Source organism: Hemibagrus wyckioides, linkage group LG22 (assembly GCF_019097595.1).
Source record: "Hemibagrus wyckioides isolate EC202008001 linkage group LG22, SWU_Hwy_1.0, whole genome shotgun sequence".
NCBI classification, from domain to species: domain Eukaryota; kingdom Metazoa; phylum Chordata; class Actinopteri; order Siluriformes; family Bagridae; genus Hemibagrus; species Hemibagrus wyckioides.
Window position 1 is genome coordinate 6042066 of NC_080731.1, and position 20005 is coordinate 6062070.

Sequence of the window (20005 nt, forward strand, 5' to 3'; positions counted from 1 at the left end):
CCCTTGAGCAAGGCCCTCAACCTCCATGGCTGACCCTGTGCTCTGACCACAACCCTGTAAGGATGCGAAGAAAGAATTTCACTGTGCAGTAACATGTATGTGACAAATAAAGGCTGCTTAATAAAACTTAAGGCTATGATAACTTAAATAACCACTCGTTGTAACCGTAATGAGCAGGAAAGCAGAGCACTGGCCGTTTTTCAGTCTTCACTTATCCAGTTTCTGTGAGCATGTGCCCTCTGGAGCCTCACTGTACTCTTGTTCTTGGCTGACAGGAGTGAAACTTGTAGTCCATCCGTCTAAGGGTTAGATATAATGCTTTTCTGCTCAACAAGGTTATAAGGAGTGGTTATTGTAGATATAATAATGTAATCTTGACCATTTTCCTCTGACCTCCCTCATTAGTAAGGGGTTGAACTGCTGCTCGGTGGATGTTGTTTGTTTTTCGCACCATTCTCTCGATTTTGTTGTGTGTCAGAATACCAGAACATCAGCAGTGGCCAGGTCACTGAGATTACAAGTTACCCCTATTCTTATGTTCCATGTAACTGAACTGTACTGTAACTGTGCTGCTGCCACATGAGTGGATAATGGGATGAATGAACAGGCGTTCGTAGGAAAGTGTAAATAAAGGTGTTAAAAAAGCGAAAGATCGTAGTAGGTGCTTTCTTATTTATTATTTTCTCTGATTTTTGTGCTCTAGTCATCTGTAGAGATTTTCAGCAGATATAAATCAGTGAGAAATTTGTCATATTTAACTTACTTTCTTTCTTCCCAGGCTCTGCCTTATGTCTGCCTCCTGATCGCTATGCTGTTCTTCATTTATGCCATTATAGGAATGCAGGTCAGTAAACATGTACACTAAATATGGTCATTGGGTATCCCTTTCAGGCATAAATTATTTATACGCATATCTTCATTCTTTAGATTTTGTACTGAAAATTGTGTGATATACACAATATTGTTGTGTCTAAATCTCATACAAGTAAATGAATCGTCCATGATTAAAAAAAAAGAGGCTAAAAATAATTTTAAAAATGTATTAAAATTAATTCATTAATCACTTAATAATTAATAAATGAATTAATAACTTCAGGTCCAAATTATGTAATATTGAAGCCCAAAATTATAGAAATATAATTTCTCAAAAAAAAAAAAAAAAGTAAATAAAAATAAAAAAATAAAATAAATAAAAAAATAAATTTGACCTAGTAACCATATTTATTTATTTAGCTAATTTTATTTTATTTATTTATTAATAAAAATGTATTTATTTATTTTTTATTTTATCTATTTATGCAGTAAAGACTGAGCATGCATTGAGTGTAGAGAGATACAGAGGTTTATGTTCAAGTGCAGCAATGCTCTATATTGTTTTGGAGGTTACATCTTACAATTAAATCTTTCTATATTAAATCTTTAATAATGTTAATTTTCGTTAAAATATAAAACAAAAGCCTTAAATCGAGTGTGGAAACACAGTGCATGAAATGATATAACAAGATCTATGATTAATATTTTTCAGGTCTTTGGAAACATCGAGCTGAACGAGGACACGGCCATCAACCATCACAACAACTTCCGCACTTTCCTCCAAGCTCTCATGCTGCTCTTCAGGTGAGGATCTGTTTCTCCTCCACCTCCAGCAGATTCTTCCAGAAAGAAGAATTCTTTTATCACAACAGCTATTATTACATCGTTTGGATCAGTTTCAGGTTTATTCTATGGTCTCTTTAAGCCTCACAGCAGATACACATTCAAATAAAAAAGGTTTTATATTTTTACCGTAAGATTCTTGAATCCTGCAGATGATAAATAAGCCCCAAATTTATCATCTTCTTGTTCCAGCCTCCAGGGGCTGGGTTTTTTTTTTTTTAATTAATGTGTCAAGGTATTGGCACTGGAGGCAGAGAAATGCAGAGATGGATATTATAATGGCTGCTTTTTTCCCTCTCTGTCTTTTGCTCTCCTGTGGAAGATCTTATGGAGCTGTTAATTGGCTGTGTTTTCCCAGTGTTGGGCTCTCTGTGGCCTCTGATTAGAATACTGTTGCACATGAAAGTGTGTGTGTGTGTGTTTGTGTGTCTCACAATTATTTTATTTACTCCTCTGATAGGCGATTACATGCTCTTGCTTAAAGCATGCTGTGTTAAATACTCTCCCAAACCTGTTTTTGTTATTTTATAACACAGTCAGGAGCACCACCTGCTGGATCACTGATCCAAGCAAGAGCATATAAAATTTTTTAACTTAAGTTCTGGGACGCCTGCCTTTAAATGCACACGAGGGCACATGCCCTTTGCAGCTGTAACAGCTTCAAATCTTCTGGGAAGGCTTTCCACAAGGTGTGTTTATGGGAATTTTTGACCATTCCTTTAGAAGCACATGTGTGAGGTCAGGCACTGATGTTGGACGAGAAGGTCTGGCTTACAGTCTCCACTCTAATTCATCCCAAATGTGTTCTATCTGGTTGAGGTCAGGACTCTGTGAAGTTCCTCCACACCAAACTCACTCATCCGTGTCTTTATGGACCTTGCTTTGTGCACTGGTGTGCAGTCATGTTGGAACAGGAAGGGGTCATCCCCAAACTGTTCTCACAAACCATGAAATTGTCCAAAATGTCTTGGTATGAAGCTGAAGCATTAAGAGTTCCTTTCACTGGAACTAAGGAGCCGAGCTCAACCCCTGAAAACACCTGAATTCAACGATTTGGAGGGGTGTCCCAAGACTTTTGGCAATATAGTGTACATTATGACTTTTTTGATTTTGAAAACTAATTACAATACATTAATTATTTTAAAGCTACAGTATATCTCCATATCTCCAAAATGGGTACAGATTTTATTGTTTTTTTTGTTTGTTTTTTTTTAATACGGTTAAATTAGGCTTAGTGAGTAGAGTTAAATAAGACATAAAGCTAGAAGTAAAACAAAAGAAAAAAAAAGATCTCTGAGATCTGTAACAAGTAAATGGACATGAGTAAAATGTATGTTTTAGAAGAATCCATTGCTCTGAGGTAATTCATTTACATCCTCAGTCATCAAATAGTGACCATATAACCATGTAACTCCTGAGGAAGTACAGGCGACTCTGACCTTTCCAGTGTTTTCTGTTGATGTGAACATATAAAACAGTTCACAAACAATTTTCTGTTACTACATACAGGGCATACTGTATTTATAGAAAGTAGATCATTCTTCAGGCTGAATTTTTTCTTCTGTTTTTGTTGTGTCTGTAAAATGTGCTGTTTTTGTTTTGTCTGTAAAATGTGCTGTTTTTGTTTTGTCTGTAAAATGTGCTGTTTTTGTTGTGTCTGTAAAATGTGCTGTTTTTGTTTTGTCTGTAAAATGTGCTGTTTTTGTTGTGTCTGTAAAATGTGCTGTTTTTCTTGTGTCTGTAAAATGTGCTGTTTTTGTTTTGTGTCTCTAAAATCTGCTGTTTTTGTTTTGTGTCTCCAAAATCTGCTGTTTTTGTTTTGTCTGTAAAATGTGCTGTTTTTGTTTTGTCTGTAAAATCTGCTGTTTTTGTTTTGTCTGTAAAATGTGCTGTTTTTGTTTTGTGTCTCTAAAATCTGCTGTTTTTGTTTTGTCTGTAAAATCTGCTGTTTTTGTTTTGTGTCTCTAAAATCTGCTGTTTTTGTTTTGTCTGTAAAATCTGCTGTTTTTGTTTTGTGTCTCTAAAGTCTGCTGTTTTTGTTTTGTCTGTAAAATGTGCTGTTTTTGTTTTGTGTCTCTAAAATCTGCTGTTTTTGTTTTGTCTGTAAAATGTGCTGTTTTTGTTTTGTCTGTAAAATGTGCTGTTTTTGTTTTGTGTCTGTAAAATCTGCTGTTTTTGTTTTGTCTGTAAAATGTGCTGTTTTTGTTTTGTGTCTGTAAAATGTGCTGTTTTTGTTTTGTGTCTGTAAAATCTGCTGTTTTTGTTTTGTCTGTAAAATCTGCTGTTTTTGTTTTGTGTCTCTAAAATCTGCTGTTTTTGTTTTGTGTCTCTAAAATCTGCTGTTTTTGTTTTGTCTGTAAAATCTGCTGTTTTTGTTTTGTGTCTCTAAAATCTGCTGTTTTTGTTTTGTCTGTAAAATCTGCTGTTTTTGTTTTGTGTCTCTAAAATCTGCTGTTTTTGTTTTGTGTCTCTAAAGTCTGCTGTTTTTGTTTTGTGTCTGTAAAATGTGCTGTTTTTGTTTTGTCTGTGAAATGTGCTGTTTTTGTTTTGTGTCTCAAAAATCTGCTGTTTTTGTATTGTGTCTGTAAAATCTGCTGTTTTTGTTTTGTCTGTAAAATCTGCTGTTTTTGTTTTGTGTCTCAAAAATCTGCTGTTTTTGTTTTGTGTCTCTAAAATCTGCTGTTTTTGTTTTGTGTCTCCAAAATCTGCTGTTTTTGTTTTGTGTCTCAAAAATCTGCTGTTTTTGTTTTGTCTGTAAAATGTGCTGTTTTTGTATTGTGTCTCTAAAATCTGCTGTTTTTGTTTTGTGTCTCCAAAATCTGCTGTTTTTGTTTTGTGTCTGTAAAATGTGCTGTTTTTGTATTGTGTCTCTAAAATCTGCTGTTTTTGTTTTGTCTGTAAAATCTGCTGTTTTTGTTTTGTCTGTAAAATCTGCTGTTTTTGTTTTGTGTCTCTAAAATCTGCTGTTTTTGTTTTGTCTGTAAAATGTGCTGTTTTTGTATTGTGTCTCTAAAATCTGCTGTTTTTGTTTTGTGTCTCCAAAATCTGCTGTTTTTGTTTTGTGTCTGTAAAATCTGCTGTTTTTGTTTTGTCTGTAAAATGTGCTGTTTTTGTATTGTGTCTCTAAAATCTGCTGTTTTTGTTTTGTCTGTAAAATCTGCTGTTTTTGTTTTGTCTGTAAAATCTGCTGTTTTTGTTTTGTGTCTCTAAAATCTGCTGTTTTTGTTTTGTCTATAAAATGTGCTGTTTTTGTTTTGTCTGTAAAATCTGCTGTTTTTGTTTTGTCTGTAAAATGTGCTGTTTTTCTTTTGTCTGTAAAATCTGCTGTTTTTGTTTTGTCTATAAAAGCTGCTGTTTTTGTTTTGTCTGTGAAATGTGCTGTTTTTGTTTTGTGTCTCTAAAATGTGCTGTTTTTGTTTTGTGTCTGTAAAATGTGCTGTTTTTGTTTTGTCTGTAAAATCTGCTGTTTTTGTTTTGTGTCTCTAAAGTCTGCTGTTTTTGTTTTGTGTCTGTAAAATGTGCTGTTTTTGTTTTGTCTGTGAAATGTGCTGTTTTTGTTTTGTGTCTCTAAAGTCTGCTGTTTTTGTTTTGTGTCTGTAAAATGTGCTGTTTTTGTTTTGTCTGTAAAATCTGCTGTTTTTGTTTTGTCTGTCCCTAAATGTTGTATATTAACATGCGTACACATTGCTGTGTTTGTTTGTCCTTGTAGGAGCGCTACAGGAGAGGCCTGGCACGAGATCATGCTGTCGTGTCTGAGTCACCGGGCCTGCGATGTGAACTCCGGCACTCCGGGAAACGAGTGCGGCAGCGACTTCGCCTACTTTTACTTTGTCTCCTTCATCTTCCTTTGCTCTTTCCTGGTCAGTGCCTTCGCTCGTCTCTGTTCATTACTGTAGTCTGGCTCACCGAGGCGCTGTGGGCCTAATTATACTCCTCCAACACGCCCTGTTTTATTTAGATCTGTTTAGTTTTCCATTTCAACTAAAAATATCAAAGAAAAATGTTTGGTGTCTGAGAAGCAGAACACGAGGGGATGCACATTCTTTTCTCTCTCTAAAAAAACACAGTCCTCTAGAGAGAAGTGGAATTAACATTAATCCCCAATCTCAAGAAGACCTTTAATCGTTTTAGCCAAAAAAGGCTTTCTTTTGTTAATACTGCTGCATTGCCAACTCCAAAATTATTGGCACCCCTTCAATGAGAATGAATATCTCAAAGGAATAATGCTTACAGTTTGTAATACAGTAGAACTCATATACAGGGATATCATTTTATTTCTACACTAACAGAACAAAAAATTTTACAAAGCACACATTTCAAAATTATTGGCACCCTCACTACTAAGAGCCGCACAGATCAACAGAACCGAGTCTCTTATTTAAATGCCTAATAATGTTGGAGAGACATCAGGAACTATTCCTTTGCTCATGCAGAACATCTTCAGCTTCCCTGTCTTTTTAGTCTCCTTAATTTTAGGTATTTGGACTGCACTCGTCAATGCAGACCAGTAAGTCCATTCAGGTCACTGCGAAACACTGCGATTTTTGTTTCCTTGAACCCACAATGGTCAAGTGTTAACATATAGTATTTGGGTTATGATTCTATCGTATCGTTGGTCATAAAGAGATCCATAAACAGCCACAAAACAGTTATAAAAGCATCAGAGATCTAACATCCTGTTGTACATCAGGTCTGACTGTTTTATGTATGCTGTCCAATTCCAAACACAGTAAAAATAAGTGTCAGTTTAGCAACACATACTGTAGCTATAACTCATGGGTTAAATAGTAATATGTGTTTAAGGTACTTTATTACATTTTAATTTTCTATTTGTTTAGGACACTAATACCGACTCTTTGTAGTGACTTTTCACCCTGAAGTTTAACAATAATTCTGATATTAATGACGTGTTTCTATAGAATTGAAATCGAATTCCTGTATGAATAGCAAGTGCTGCTTTAGCATTAGAGTTCCTCCAGTCTGTAGTATCTCATCTCTCTTTTTTTTCCCCCCAGATGCTGAATCTGTTTGTGGCTGTGATCATGGATAATTTTGAATACCTGACCCGGGATTCGTCCATCCTGGGTCCCCACCACCTGGACGAGTTCATCCGCGTGTGGGCTGAGTACGACCCGGCCGCATGGTATGTCCCATCACACACAATGCCCTGCAAACGGAGAGAGAGATCTAAGTCACTGACTTATATAGTATCACAGTCTGGAAGCTGTATTGGGGTCTGAAAAGCCTTTCCTGTCCTGTCATATTTCTCTAAGATAAGATAATATGTAAAGGAGTATCTATACCCCTTCTATACTCATTCACAACCCTGATGGATACATATGGGCTCGACGTGGCCATACGTGTCCAATGCCTATACTAATATACTCTCCGAGCTGAGCTTGCCTTACACCTGTGTCATGTCTTGCTTGTTTTCTCTGCAGCGGACGGATTTCCTATAAGGATATGTACAATTTGTTGCGAATTATCTCACCCCCTCTTGGCTTAGGGAAGAACTGCCCTAATAGGGTAGCATACAAGGTTTGCAAACCCCAGAAAACTTCCTCCACTCTCGCGGGCTCTGTGCTCCAGCGCCCAGAGACCTGAACTGAATGGCTGTGCACTAAATGACTTGCCTATACACGAGCACTTGCCCTTTCAGACTTGACTGGCTTTGGTTAATGATGCTGAATGTGAAACAAAGCTTTCAAAGCCAACATGATCACATTTCTTGGTTTGAAATATTGCATGATGTACCTAATATTTAGAAAACTCATATAGCATAACACTGGATTTTTTTAACAATGTATTTCTATATGCTAAGCTGAAGCTAGGCTTTAACAGCGCTTCAGCTTAGCTCAGAGATGCTTCAACAAAATCGACATGTAAGAAATGTAATTGCTTTATGAATAAAATCCTGGCATTGAAATCTTTGTTTTCAAGCACTAAAAGAGGAAACCTGACCTGATGTCTCTTAGCATGCACAAGCAGACATCTTACAAACAATGCAGCCATTCTGTCACGATCCACACCATGTGTGCACTCTCTGCTTCATTCCATTCTTCTTCTTCCCCATCAGGGATCAACTCCTTCTCTCTTCCTCTAACCTCTAACCTTTTAGGATCCATCTTTGACCCTGACCCAGGCAAGGATGGCATCCCTGTCCATGACACTTAAGGAAATCTAAATAACACGGATTTCTGTTTCTTTTTTTTTTGTTTGTTTGTTTGTTTAATTACTTTTCATTTTTGTTCTGCTTTGTTTCATTTCATTTCCTCCCCTCTCCTCTTCCCGTCTCTCTAACTCCCCATCCTTGTCTTTTGATTTTGGGTTGTTGCGTTCTCGACACTGTGAAGTGGCCGTATCAAGTACCGCGATATGTATGAGATGCTGCTCCACATGTGCCCACCTTTAGGTTTGGGAAAGAAATGTCCGCCACGAATCGCCTACAAGGTAGCCTGACTTCTCTTGCCGCGTCCCGCCCCCTGCTCCGCTCACCCTGTCTTCCCATTGGCTTATCCTTCAGCCAACCTCTGTGCTCTGCCGTGTCTCCCGCCCCTTTCTTTCCCTGTTTATTTTTGCCCTTTGTGCCCGCTCTTTCTGGTGTGGCCCGTCTTTCCCCCTTCCCTCCTTCTCTTGGACCATTGTGCCCCTTCTCCACTCCCTCTATCATAAACAGATAACAAAAATAACAACATAACAGATTAGGATTTAGCTAGAACGCTCATCTCATTTTAGCATGTGCAAATATGTGATCGCTTAGTGAAGTTTCGTATACTCAGACTCGGTTTACACCTGGTCATTTAATGTGTCTTTATTTATTTTGGGATTATATCCAGATTTGAACCTGCATTTACATTCATGTCCTCGGTTACAACATCTGTTAAAGTTTTTGTTCCACCTGACCAGCTCTTAAACTCGGAGGAAGGAACCATGTACCATGAACCATGACGGTATATATCAAGAACAGGTTTCAGATGTTAAGTGTGGTTTGAGGAGATTAAGTTTTGTGTAACATCTGGACAGAATGCAGCTGGCAATAGTGATATTTTTGTGCATAAATAATAAATGCCTTATTATTATTACCAACCATTATGCAATCATTTAGAATTCAGGCTTGATGATAACAGAGACTACATTATTTAATCTGAATCTGTTCTTCCAAGCCAGAAACTAAGTCCTGAAACAAAGATGTCTGAGGCTGAGATAAATCTGTGAGTTGTATATTACATATTGAATTATTTTTTGGCTAATAACAAACTGGAAGCTAGTCAGTGCTTCCGACACTGAATGGTCTTGAGTCTAAAAATCTTTGGTGAGTCTTTGGTCCATCAAAAGACTCCACTGAAATCAGACTCTGGTGGAAGTTTACTTTTATTTCCAAGACACTTTTAACACTAGAAATCAGCACAAAGCATCTTTACAGTAACGCAGACGTCGACGCCAAAGGCGAATCCGGCAATGAGAACCTCTGTGTGTGGAATAATGTGAGCAAGAAGCCTTTAGAGGACTTGACCAGATATAATATAAAGCTCAACGGTGCTAAGTGTGTTTAAAGGATGTTGAGTATGAGAGTCGTAGCGTTGATGATTACAGCAGTGGCTCTTAGGTGCAAAGACGCGGGTGAAATTATCCACTGTAGCAAAGAACGTTCCCATAAGAAACGTCCCCCTATCTGGATATAATCCTGTTACTCTCGAAGACACACGAAAACGATGAAGTGTAACCCGGTCTGGTTTCCTTTCGAAGCTGTCACATTTTACATGGAGTTACACATCGCCTTGATCCTGCATTGTTTGCGCACAGTCTAAGCAGCTCAGACGCACCACTTCTCAATCAGATGCTTTGTAGCCCTGATTGACACCTTTACACACACACACACACACGCTGGTGTTGAAACGCAGTTAATCGACATTGCTATAGACGTTGAAGGTGTTTTCTTTTTATTTTAACGGCCGTATATGATTAACCTCTCAGCTTAGCGTAGTAAGTTTCCCTAATAAGCGCTTCCTGTCACACTTCTCTGTAGTGGAGCAGTGCATATGTGTGTATGCGTGTTTAGTGTGTGGCTTTAAACCACCAGAACTCTACCCTATCTATCTATCTATCTATCTATCTATCTATCTATCTATCTATCTATCTATCTATCTATCTATCTATCTATCTATCTATCTATCTATCTATCTCATTTGCTTGTGCTCTCATACAGTACACTGTTTCTCTGCACTCTCTCTCTCTCTCTCTCTCCCTCTCTCTGTCTCTCTCTCTCTCATTTGTTCTGCACTCCCTTGCTACCTGCTGAGTGTGCAAGTGTGACACGTAGTCCCTCCTTTCCTATTTTTTTTTCTTATTCCTCCACACCGTGACTGCAACTGGATGGATTCATCGTTCAGTTCACAGAAGCTCAACACTTCACAGCGCTATATACCTCATTAAGCCCCGATTTAAGTCATTTGGCTGATACCCCCTTCTTCCTGTAGTATTTTAGTCTAGTCTAAAGGTGCTTTCACATATGCAGGGCTTAGTCTGATTGAAATGGTGTGTTCTCGTTAGAGTAGGCGAGGTGTACAGCTGCTCGTTCGTGCAATAACGTGGCAACCATGCAATGCTTTGGTTTTGATTGTTGCAGGGTTCGATGGGCTGGTTTGAGTATTTGAATATTCTAGATATTGTTGTTCTCCTGGGATTTCCACTCAGAGCAGATTTTACTCGAAAACTCTTTGTCTAGGAGAGACGTTCAAATTGACCGGAAGGCTGTAGAAACTCTACTCTTTACAACCAGAACAAGCACTGAGCCTTGATATGAAGAAGTTTCACTCCTGAAACAGCACCTCAACTCTATTTTTAATCTACAACCCACGATTGTCTAACTGGATAATTTAATTTCATGAATTCGTATGTGTACAGGTGTCCAGTTAGTGTATATATGTGTGAGCTAGTGATATATATGTGATACGGTAGCTTAGCGGTTAAGGTGTTAGACTACTGATCAGAAGGTTGTGAGTTTGATTGCCACTGCTGGGCCCTTGAGCAAGACCCTTATCCCTGAATTGCTCAGTTGTATAAAATGAGAAGTCAAAAATGGATAAGGGTGTCTGCCAAATGTAAACATTTATAGTTGTCTAGTCATTTTCACTCAGGGAAAAAAGATTTAAATCTGTCTATATTTGACCCAAATTTTCAACACCATTGTCCAACTGGATAACTGCATGAATGAGCATGTGTAGGGGTGTTCCTATTAAAGTGGCCAGCGAGTGTGTATATAATTATCATTTATCATATGCCATTTTTTGTTAGCGCCACCTTTGTGCTCTTGTACAGGTGATATTTGACTGAATATTATATTTGACTCTTTGGTATTTTTATTTTTAATCACGAAACCGAACGGAACCTGAATGATGGGATGATTCTGATTCGTTATGAGAGACTAATAGATGTGAAAGCACCCTAAGAGAAAGTGCCCTCCCTCATGCCCTCTGCTGTGAGCTGTTGAGCTCCTGTGTTCTGATTCATCCTCATGGTTATGCCTTCATGCTTCTCTCTACTTTTCTGTCACTGTGTCAGCGATGCACTTTTGTTGCAGATGTAGACTCTAGAAGTGAATGTGACTGTATGAATCCTGTAACGTTTCTGTACTCGTACTCTCGCTTCGGACAAAACCCTTCTGTGTGCTTCAGACAGAGCTCCTGATCCTAAATTCCCCCTGAGAGGGTGTGTGTAAGGCTTTATCGCCAAATTAAAGCAAATTCCTGTCACAAGCACACAGCCGGTTTTGCCCTGGAGGTGTCTCGCAGGCTTGGGTTGTGTTTGTTTCTTTTGTTTTTGAGTGTTCTTCTGCTCTAACGCCTTCCTGACTCCCCTCAGCGTCTGGTGAAGATGAACATGCCCATCGCAGACGACAACAGCGTGCATTTTACCTCCACGCTCATGGCTCTAATCCGCACCGCGCTGGAGATCAAACTGGCCTCAGGTCAGTCCTTCAGCCTCTTCGGCTTCTTCAGACGAGTCTGTTCGAGTGCTCTTCTCACGGCTCCGAGATTCACGCAGTATTTCTGTCTACTTTTATCTGTGCTTTTTCACTTCTGATTTAGGTCAGAAATCTTAAACTGTATTCGGAAATTGTTAGGGTAGTGTTAGGTATAAATGAAAAAAATGGGATAAAAACAAATAAATAAACAAAAGTTTTGATGCACAGGAAAAAAAAATTATTTTGTGGAAAATTATTTTTTATAATTTTTTTGTGGAAAATTATGTTTTATACGCTATTTTTGTGGAAAATAAATAATAAATAAATAAATAAATAAATACATTTTTATTTAATTTAAAAAAATTTAATTTGTATGTATAAATGAATTTTTGTATCACAACATTGACTTTTTAGCCCATATCATACATTTTTATCTACCAAATAAAAATAATATAATATATATAACTTTGAATAAAAAAAGAAAATCGGCTTTTAATCATTTTAATGCATAACATCACATTTTTTGTAAATAAAATCACAAATGTAATTAAAAATGGCCAAAGTTGCTGTCATTAGGGTGAAATATTACATAAAATATTCAAGGAATTCAAATAGAAATGAATGGAAATTCTTAAAAGATCCAACAAATAGATTATAATATATTGGAATTCCCCATGTATTGATTTTTTTGGGGTGACTTTATCTCCTAGAATCATCTCCATGCTGCATTAATGCTCTGATGTTTTTAATGAGTCTGTGATGTAACTAAGTAATAAGAAACAAATTGAGTTGAAGCACATGAGAAGCTAGCAGTTTAGCTAGCAGTGAAGCGAGCAGTTTAGCTAGCAGTGAACAGTAAAGTGAGCTGTGAAGCAAGCAGTTTAGCTAGCATTGAAGCTAGCACTGAAATGAGGTTTAGCTAGCAGTAAAGTGAGCAGTTTAGCTAGCAGTGAAGCAAGCAGAGAAGCTAGCAGTGAAGCTAGCAGTGCGGCAGGAAGCTAGAAGTAAAGGAGAAAGTGAAGCGAGCAGTATTCACTGCTCTATCATTTGAAACCGCCGCCGCCCCCATTCGCTTGTCTGGTCACGTCTGGGCGGCACCGCTCGCACTTGGCACCGTTACGCTCTACCGCGTTCTATCGCTTGCCCGCCAGCGTGTTCATATCGCCTGAAACCGCCGTTCTATCGCTGCCTATCACAAACTGCCGCTGCGTTCTATCGCTTTGTCTTGCCGCCGAATCGTCGCTGCCGCCGAACCAGCGTCGTACTGGGCTTTGAAACGCCGGGCTGCGTTCTATCACTTGAAAACATTATCGTTTGTTCGTCGCCGCACTTATCGCTTCAAACTGCTCGCGTTCTATCGGGCTTGTTCGGCCGCTTGTTCGTTCGCTGTTCTATTCGCAAATCTTATTAGCTGTCATTGGCTTGAAACTGCCAGTTTGTGTTCTGGTAGTTCGTGCTGATTACTTGTTCGTCGTTTGTCTCAGTTCGCCTGGCTGGCTTATCTGCTGCTGTGCTCGATCATGGTCTTGGCTGGGCTTGTCCGTCGCTGTTCATCGCTTGTCTGCTCAGCTTGCTCCTGCGGTTCGTTCATTGCTTACTGCCGCTGCTCTGATTACTTTGAAACGGCTTGGCGAAACTCGCAGCCTGCTTATCGCTGAAATGATTACGAATTCAGCTGCTGTTCTATTCGCTGTTCTATTGGTTTGTTCCGTTACTGTGTTTCTATTTGCTTATCTGCTCGCTTAAACTGCTGCTGCTTATTGCTGTACCGATTACGAAATTGTGTCGCTGTTCTATTCGCTGCTGATTACGAAATCGGTTTGCTGTGTCTATCGGCTTGAAACCCGTCGCTTGCGCTCCGTCAGCTGCTCATCGCTTGTTCCGGTCACTGTTCACCGCCGTTCCCATCAGCTTGCCCGCCGCCGCGCCTATCGGCCTGGGCGTCTGGCCGCCGTTCATCGCGCCTATCAGCTGCTCTGACCGCTTGTCTGGCCGCTTCGTGCACCGTCGCTGCGCCTATCGGCTGCGCGTTCTATCAGCTTGCACCGTCGCGTTCATCGTTTGAAATTCTGGCTGGCCGCTGTTCCGCCGTTTGTCCGTTGCCGTGTTCTATACGCTTCAGTCCGCCCGTTGTCCGGCCAGCTCTATCGCTACTTCTGTTCCAGCTGGCTTGTTCGCGTTCCGCTTATTGGGCTGAATGATTGGGCGAAACTGCCGCTGTTCTATTCGGCTTGTCTGTCGGCTGCTCGCATTGCTGTACTCGACTGGCTGTTCGCCGCTGCTCTATTACGTACCGTTCGCTGCTCATTCGCGAATCTGCTGGGCGAAATCTGGCTGTTCTACTGCTTAATCGTCGGCTGTTCTATTACGAAACGGCTGGCGTACTTATCGCGCATCTACTCGGCTGTGCTTATTGCTTGTAAATCTGCCGGTTTGTACCCATTGCTAAATGATACGGTTCGTCACAAAATTTATTGGGCTTGTCTGGGTTGCTGCGATTGGCTGTGCTCTATCGTTGTTTATTGCTTATCTGTTTACTTGTTCTCCAGCCATGTACTTTATTGGCAAATGATTGCTTATGAAATTCAGCCAAGCAAATGATTATGAAATCGCCATGAGTCTGCTGTTTTGTACCAGCCACAGTTCTGATCGGTTTATGTCCACGCTTTGTTCTGCCGGCGCCGTTCTATCGCTTACCCACGCTGAAACTGGCGAAACAGTTCTATTTGGGTTTAAATTTTATTACGAGCCCGTGCCAGCTGTTTTATTTCGGCTGAAATCTGCGCTGTTCTTATTTGCCGCGTTCGATTGCTTGGTCGCCGCTGTACTCTATTTCAGCCCTGCCGCTTGTACTGCCAGCTGTTTATCGCGTTCTATCGGTTTGTACTGCGTCGCTGCTCATTCAGTTTGAAATCGGCCAGCTGTTCGCTCGCTGCTCTATCGCTTGTCTGCTCGCTTGTTCCTCGTCGCTGCTCTATCAGCTGTTCCACTGGCTAAATACTCATTGCTTTGAAATCTATTCTGGGTTTAAATCCAGCCGCTGTCGACGGCTGCACGATCGCTTGTTCGCGCTGCTCTATTCATGAGTCTGGCTGGGCGAATCTTGCCGTTTGCGCCCACAGCCGCTGCTCGCATTACTTTAAATTATTGCCAGTCTACTGCTGTTCTATTTCGCGAAATCTGCTGGCTTGTTCAGAACTGCTCGATATTTAGCTGATGCTTGTTTGTTTCAGCTGCTGTGCTCGATTGGGCGAATTCAGCTGCTGCTGATGCGCGATATGTTCAGCCAGCAAATTTATTGCGAAATCTCGCGCTTCTGTTGTGCTTATTACTGTGAAACTGCTGCGAATTATTTGCGACATGAATTGTTGCTAAATGATTGGCGAAATCTGGTTGCTGTGCCTTTATTGCTGAAATTAGTTACAGCGATTGGCTTGTTCCATCGTTTGTCGGTTGGTTGAAAATGATTGGGTTTGAAACTGTCAGCTGCCTATCGGGCTTGTCTGGTCAGCGTACTCTATCAGCGTTCTATCGCGTTCTATCGCTTGTTCCGTCATTTGTACCCGTTGGGCCGTTCTTATCGCTGCGTTCTATTCGCTTGTGTTCGTCGCTGCCGGTCAGCTTATGTCTGGTCACGAAATCTGGCCGGCTTGCCCGTCGCCGTCGGTCGTCTGGTACCCGTCATTTGCCCGCGTCATTGTTCTATCGGCTTGTCTGGTCAGCTTTGTTCCCGCAGTTCGCTCTGACTGGGCGAATTTACTGGTTTGCGTCACCAGCTGCTCATCACGAACCAGCGCTGTCGAGATTACTGCCGATCACTTGCAACTGGTCATGCTCGATTTATCTGGCTACGAAACTACTGTCAGGCTGCTGAGATCAGCGTCGATTAGCTTTAAATCGCGCGTTTTATTACTTTGTTCCGCTACTTGTAAATCTGGTTGCAGCTGATTAGTTTGTAAACGATTACGAAATCTCAGCCAGCTGTGCTCGATTGGCTGTACGATATAAATGCTGACGCTTTGTCTATTGGGCTTGTTCAGCCAAGGTTCAGGATTAAGGTCGATTCATGAAATCGTTACTGTACTTATCATAAACTATTATTTATCGGCTCGTTTAAATCCAGTTACACTCGATTACGAAACGGTTGCTGTAATGATTACGAAACGGTTGCTGTACCGATTACAGTAAATGATTACAAATGATTATGAAATTATTATTTATGTTCCAGCTACTGTTTATCGCAAAATTTATTGCTTGACTCGTTGCGCGCTTCTATTGCTTAGGCTGTTGGTTTAGCCTGCTGCTTAGCTCAGCCAGCTGTTTATTACGAATATATTGCTGCTTATTGCTTATATATAAAAATTATTGCTTTAGCCCAAAGGCTGTTTATTGCTTTAGCCCTAGTTGCTTAGCTCCGTAGCTCGTAGCTTTATTGCTTAAATTTATTATGAAATTTCCAGCTGCTGCTTATTAGCGAAATCGGTTAGCTTAGCTCCAGCAGCGTTTATTTCATGTCGATTGGTTTGTACTGTCAGCAGCTGATTATGAAACGGTTGGCTGTACTTCATTGGCGAGTCTATTGGCTTATCTAAGCAAAGGCCTATTTAGTTTGTTCCATTGCTGTTCTATTCGCTTAAATCTTGGTCGTGAAATTGTTGTGCCTGTGCCTTATTATGAAATTGTGCTTCATAGTGCTATTGGCAGTACGATTGCTTATCTTACTATTTATTCGCTGGCTGAGCCATGTACGATTACGTCTGTTGCTATACTATTAAGCTTAGTCTGTTTGCTTTGTACCTGCGGCTTGTACCCAGCTGCTGTGCTCGATTGGGTTTGTCTATTGCTTGTCTGGCCAGTTGTTCTGTTATGTTTATTACTTTTATCTAAGCGTTTGTTCGTTGGCGTTTATTCGCTTAGTTTATTGCTTATACTCAAATATTTATCTAAGCTGTTTAGCTCAGCTGTTAAATGATTTGCTTTGTCTATATGAATGATATGAAATTCAGCTGCAAAAGCTTTATTAGCGAATATTTATTGCGCTAGCCTCAGCTAAGTGCGCCGAGCCATGAACATATTGCTTAGCCCCAGCCAAGCGTTTATTATGAATGGTTGCAGCCCAGCCATGCAGCGATAAGCGCAGCCGGTTGCTTAGCTCACAGTGCTGCTGCTTTATTGGGCGAAATGGTTAAGCGTTTTATTTACGTACTGTTGCTTAGCCTGGCAGCCAGCGATAGCTTAGCCTGTGCTATACTCTGCAAATGTTTTTATTGCTTGTGTTTCAGCTGCTGTGCTTTATTTGCTTTGTAGCCTGCTGCTTACTCTGTAGCTGTTTTATTGCTTTAGCCTGTTATGTTTTTATTGGCGAAATTTATTAGTTTAGCCTCAGTTAAGCAGCTTATTTGTTGAAATTGGAAGGTTTAGCTCAGCTATAGCTGATATGCTCTTATTGCTTTAGCTCAGCTGCGCAAGGGCTTCGATATGAATCGGTTACTATACGTGATATGAAATCTGCTGCGAGTCTTATTATGTCATATTATTTATAAATCTGTTGCTGTTTTATTGGAAGTATCTGTTGCTAAACTAGGTAGTTTCAAAAATGATATGAAATTGTTGCTGTGCTGATATAGCTGATTTGGCGACCCAGCTACAGGCTCAGCTGCTGTTCTCAGATATGAAATATATTTCGTTTGTCTGCTGCGAGTCTGCTACGAAATTCAGCCAGCCGATTATTTATAAATCTATTAGCTTAACATATTGCCAGCTTATTTGTTTGTCTGTTTGCTTAGCTCCATACAGCTTGAGTCAAGTAGTCTGTTACTTATACCACAGAAACAGCGCGATTAAGCTTAGCGACATTTATAGCCCAGCCAAGCAGCTTATTGCTTGTAGCCAGCTAAGCGTAGCCGATTGCAAATTATTCGCTTAGCCTCAGCAGCACTTTTATTGCTTTGTGCCTGCTGCTTGTTTCCAGCGCGCGACATGTTTCGATTGCTGAAATTGTTGCTGTGCTTTATTGCTTAAAACGGCTGCTGTGCTTTATTACAAATTCTTTGGCTAGCTGTTCTATTGCACTTTATTGGCGAAATCGGTCGCTGTTCTCTATTGCAAACTATTGGGCTTACTCCAGAGCCTGTACTTATTACGGAATTCAGCCAGCACTCGATTACAGCGATTATTTAAATCTGCTTCATGTTCGTTACTGCTCTATTGGTGTTCTATTTCTCGTTTGTGTCTGTTGCTGTTTATCGTTTATGTCGGTTGTTTGTCTGCTGCTTAAATTGCGCCATGTTCTATTGCTGTCTTGCCGCTTGTCTATTACTGTCTGCTCGCTGTACTCTATTGCTTGTATCTATTGCTTGTACTACAGCTGCTGTTTATTACGAATGATAGTTTAGCTCAGCTGGTTTACTCTGCTGCGACTCAGCTGCTAAAAATGACATGAAACTATTGTTTAGCTGATTATAAATTCAAAGGCACTTTATTCGCGAACATATTGCTTAAATTGCTGGCAGCGATGTGAAGATATTGCTTAGCTCACATAGCTGATTATGAAATCGGTTGTTTATCTATTGTTGTAGCCATTATGAATGAAATAAGCGAGCCTGTTGCTAGCGATTGTTTAAATCTGTTTACAGCCGACAGCAGGCCTGGTTGCTTAGCCCAGCCATAGCTGACAGCAGCCCAGCTGCAGCCTTTATTGGCGAAATCTTGGTTGGCGAACGGCGGTTACTGCGCTGATTGGCGGTACTGGTTGCTGTTTATTGGCGACTCAGCTGCTAGTACGATTATGATCTATTAATGAACGGTTGCTGTTTTATTCATGTCCTGTTAGCTGTGCTCGATATGAAATTTGCTGGCGAAATCTATTGCTGTGCTCGGCTTATGAACGCATGAGTCTACAGTTCGTACTGACATGAATCTGTTAGCAAATTTATTGCAGCTGATTATGACTATTGTTTATAAATTGCGCTGGCTGCTTATTGGCTGTTTGATAGTAGTTTAAATTCGTTATGCTGATATGTCATTCTAGTTTGTTCAGCCATGTGCCTGAGCTGCTGCGATCGCTTATTCAGCTCGCTGCTTATTGTTTATCTATTAGTTTATCTGCTGCTGTACTTATTGCTTATCTGGGTTACGAAACGGTTGCACTTTATTCAGCAGCCTATTGCTGCGATTATTTGTCTGGTTACGTTCAGCTGCTGTGCTGATTATGAGCTCAGCCATGTTTCGATATGAACTATTGTTTATCTATTGCTAAATTTATTGGCAATTACATAGCTTTATTATAAATGATTGCTTGTGTTCGTTACGAGTCCAGTTACCAAAGTGAGAGTAAAGTGAGCAGTAAAGTGAGCAGTGAAGCTAGCAGTAAAGTGAGCAGTGAAGCGAGCAGTGAAGCGAGCAGTGAAGCTAGCAGTAAAGTGAGCAGTGAAGCGAGCAGTGAAGCGAGCAGTAAAGTGAGCAGTGAAGCGAGCAGTGAAGCTAGCAGTAAAGTGAGCAGTGAAGCGAGCAGTGAAGCTAGCAGTAAAGTGAGCAGTGAAGCGAGCAGTGAAGCTAGCAGTAAAGTGAGCAGTGAAGCGAGCAGTGAAGCTAGCAGTAAAGTGAGCAGTGAAGCGAGCAGTAAAGTGAGCAGTGAAGCGAGCAGTGAAGCTAGCAGTAAAGTGAGCAGTGAAGCTAGCAGTAAAGTGAGCAGTGAAGCGAGCAGTGAAGCTAGCAGTAAAGTGAGCAGTGAAGCGAGCAGTAAAGTGAGCAGTGAAGCTAGCAGTAAAGTGAGCAGTGAAGCGAGCAGTGAATTGTTACTCTTAGAGACACTGAAACTGTGGTGTGTGTTTGCAGGAATCGTGGCTCAGCGTTTATGTGACGCAGAGTTAAAGAAGGAGCTGGCAACCGTCTGGCCAAACCTGTCTCAGAAAACCATGGACCTACTGGTGACTCCTCATAAACGTGAGCAACACACACACACATACACACACACTCTCTTTTCCTCTCTAACACACATACACTCTTTTCCTCTCTAACACACACGCACTCCACACTCTTAATCTCTAACACACACACACACACACACACATGTCCATCAGACCCAGTTCTGCCACACTGAACTGCACACACACTCTAGGTCCTGATCTCGCTCTCTCTCTCTCTCTCTCTCTCTCTCTCATACACACACACACACACACTGCTGGTCCTAATTAACACTATTAATCAACATGAGTTTAGTCTATTAAGATATTGCTTCACTGCCATCTAGTGAGCAGCAGATTGTTGAGCTGAGAGACTGTGAATCCTCCAGCGGCTCTGAATCCACTTCTCACACACGAACTGCCTCGTGTCTTCAGTTACACACAGAAATAGAGATTTGCAAATGAATTTTTTAACAGAGTT

At 40.5% G+C, this 20005-nt stretch overlaps 1 protein-coding gene and 1 long non-coding RNA gene across 13 annotated transcripts in view; one reads left to right on the forward strand and one right to left on the reverse strand.

The window, feature by feature from the left end:
* cacna1ba (calcium channel, voltage-dependent, N type, alpha 1B subunit, a) overlaps positions 1-20005 on the forward strand; it is a 156935-nt gene that overhangs the window by 118898 nt on the left and 18032 nt on the right. For 9 of the 12 annotated variants that reach the window (XM_058374798.1, XM_058374790.1, XM_058374793.1 and 6 more), the window contains 7 exons: positions 779-844; positions 1526-1617; positions 5366-5516; positions 6672-6799; positions 8010-8106; positions 11518-11623; positions 19457-19564. In XM_058374798.1, coding sequence (XP_058230781.1) covers positions 779-844; positions 1526-1617; positions 5366-5516; positions 6672-6799; positions 8010-8106; positions 11518-11623; positions 19457-19564 — 748 coding nt within the window. Of the gene's footprint in view, positions 1-778; positions 845-1525; positions 1618-5365; positions 5517-6671; positions 6800-7097; positions 7195-8009; positions 8107-11517; positions 11624-19456; positions 19565-20005 lie in introns of all 12 variants that reach the window. The other 3 variants (XM_058374791.1, XM_058374801.1, XM_058374802.1) reach the window with 1 other exon arrangement.
* Positions 6643-20005, reverse strand: part of LOC131343256 (uncharacterized) — a 59709-nt gene continuing 46346 nt past the window's right edge. The window contains exon 3 of the long non-coding RNA XR_009203127.1: positions 6643-6823. This is a non-coding gene — a long non-coding RNA (uncharacterized LOC131343256). The remainder of the gene's footprint in view (positions 6824-20005) is intronic.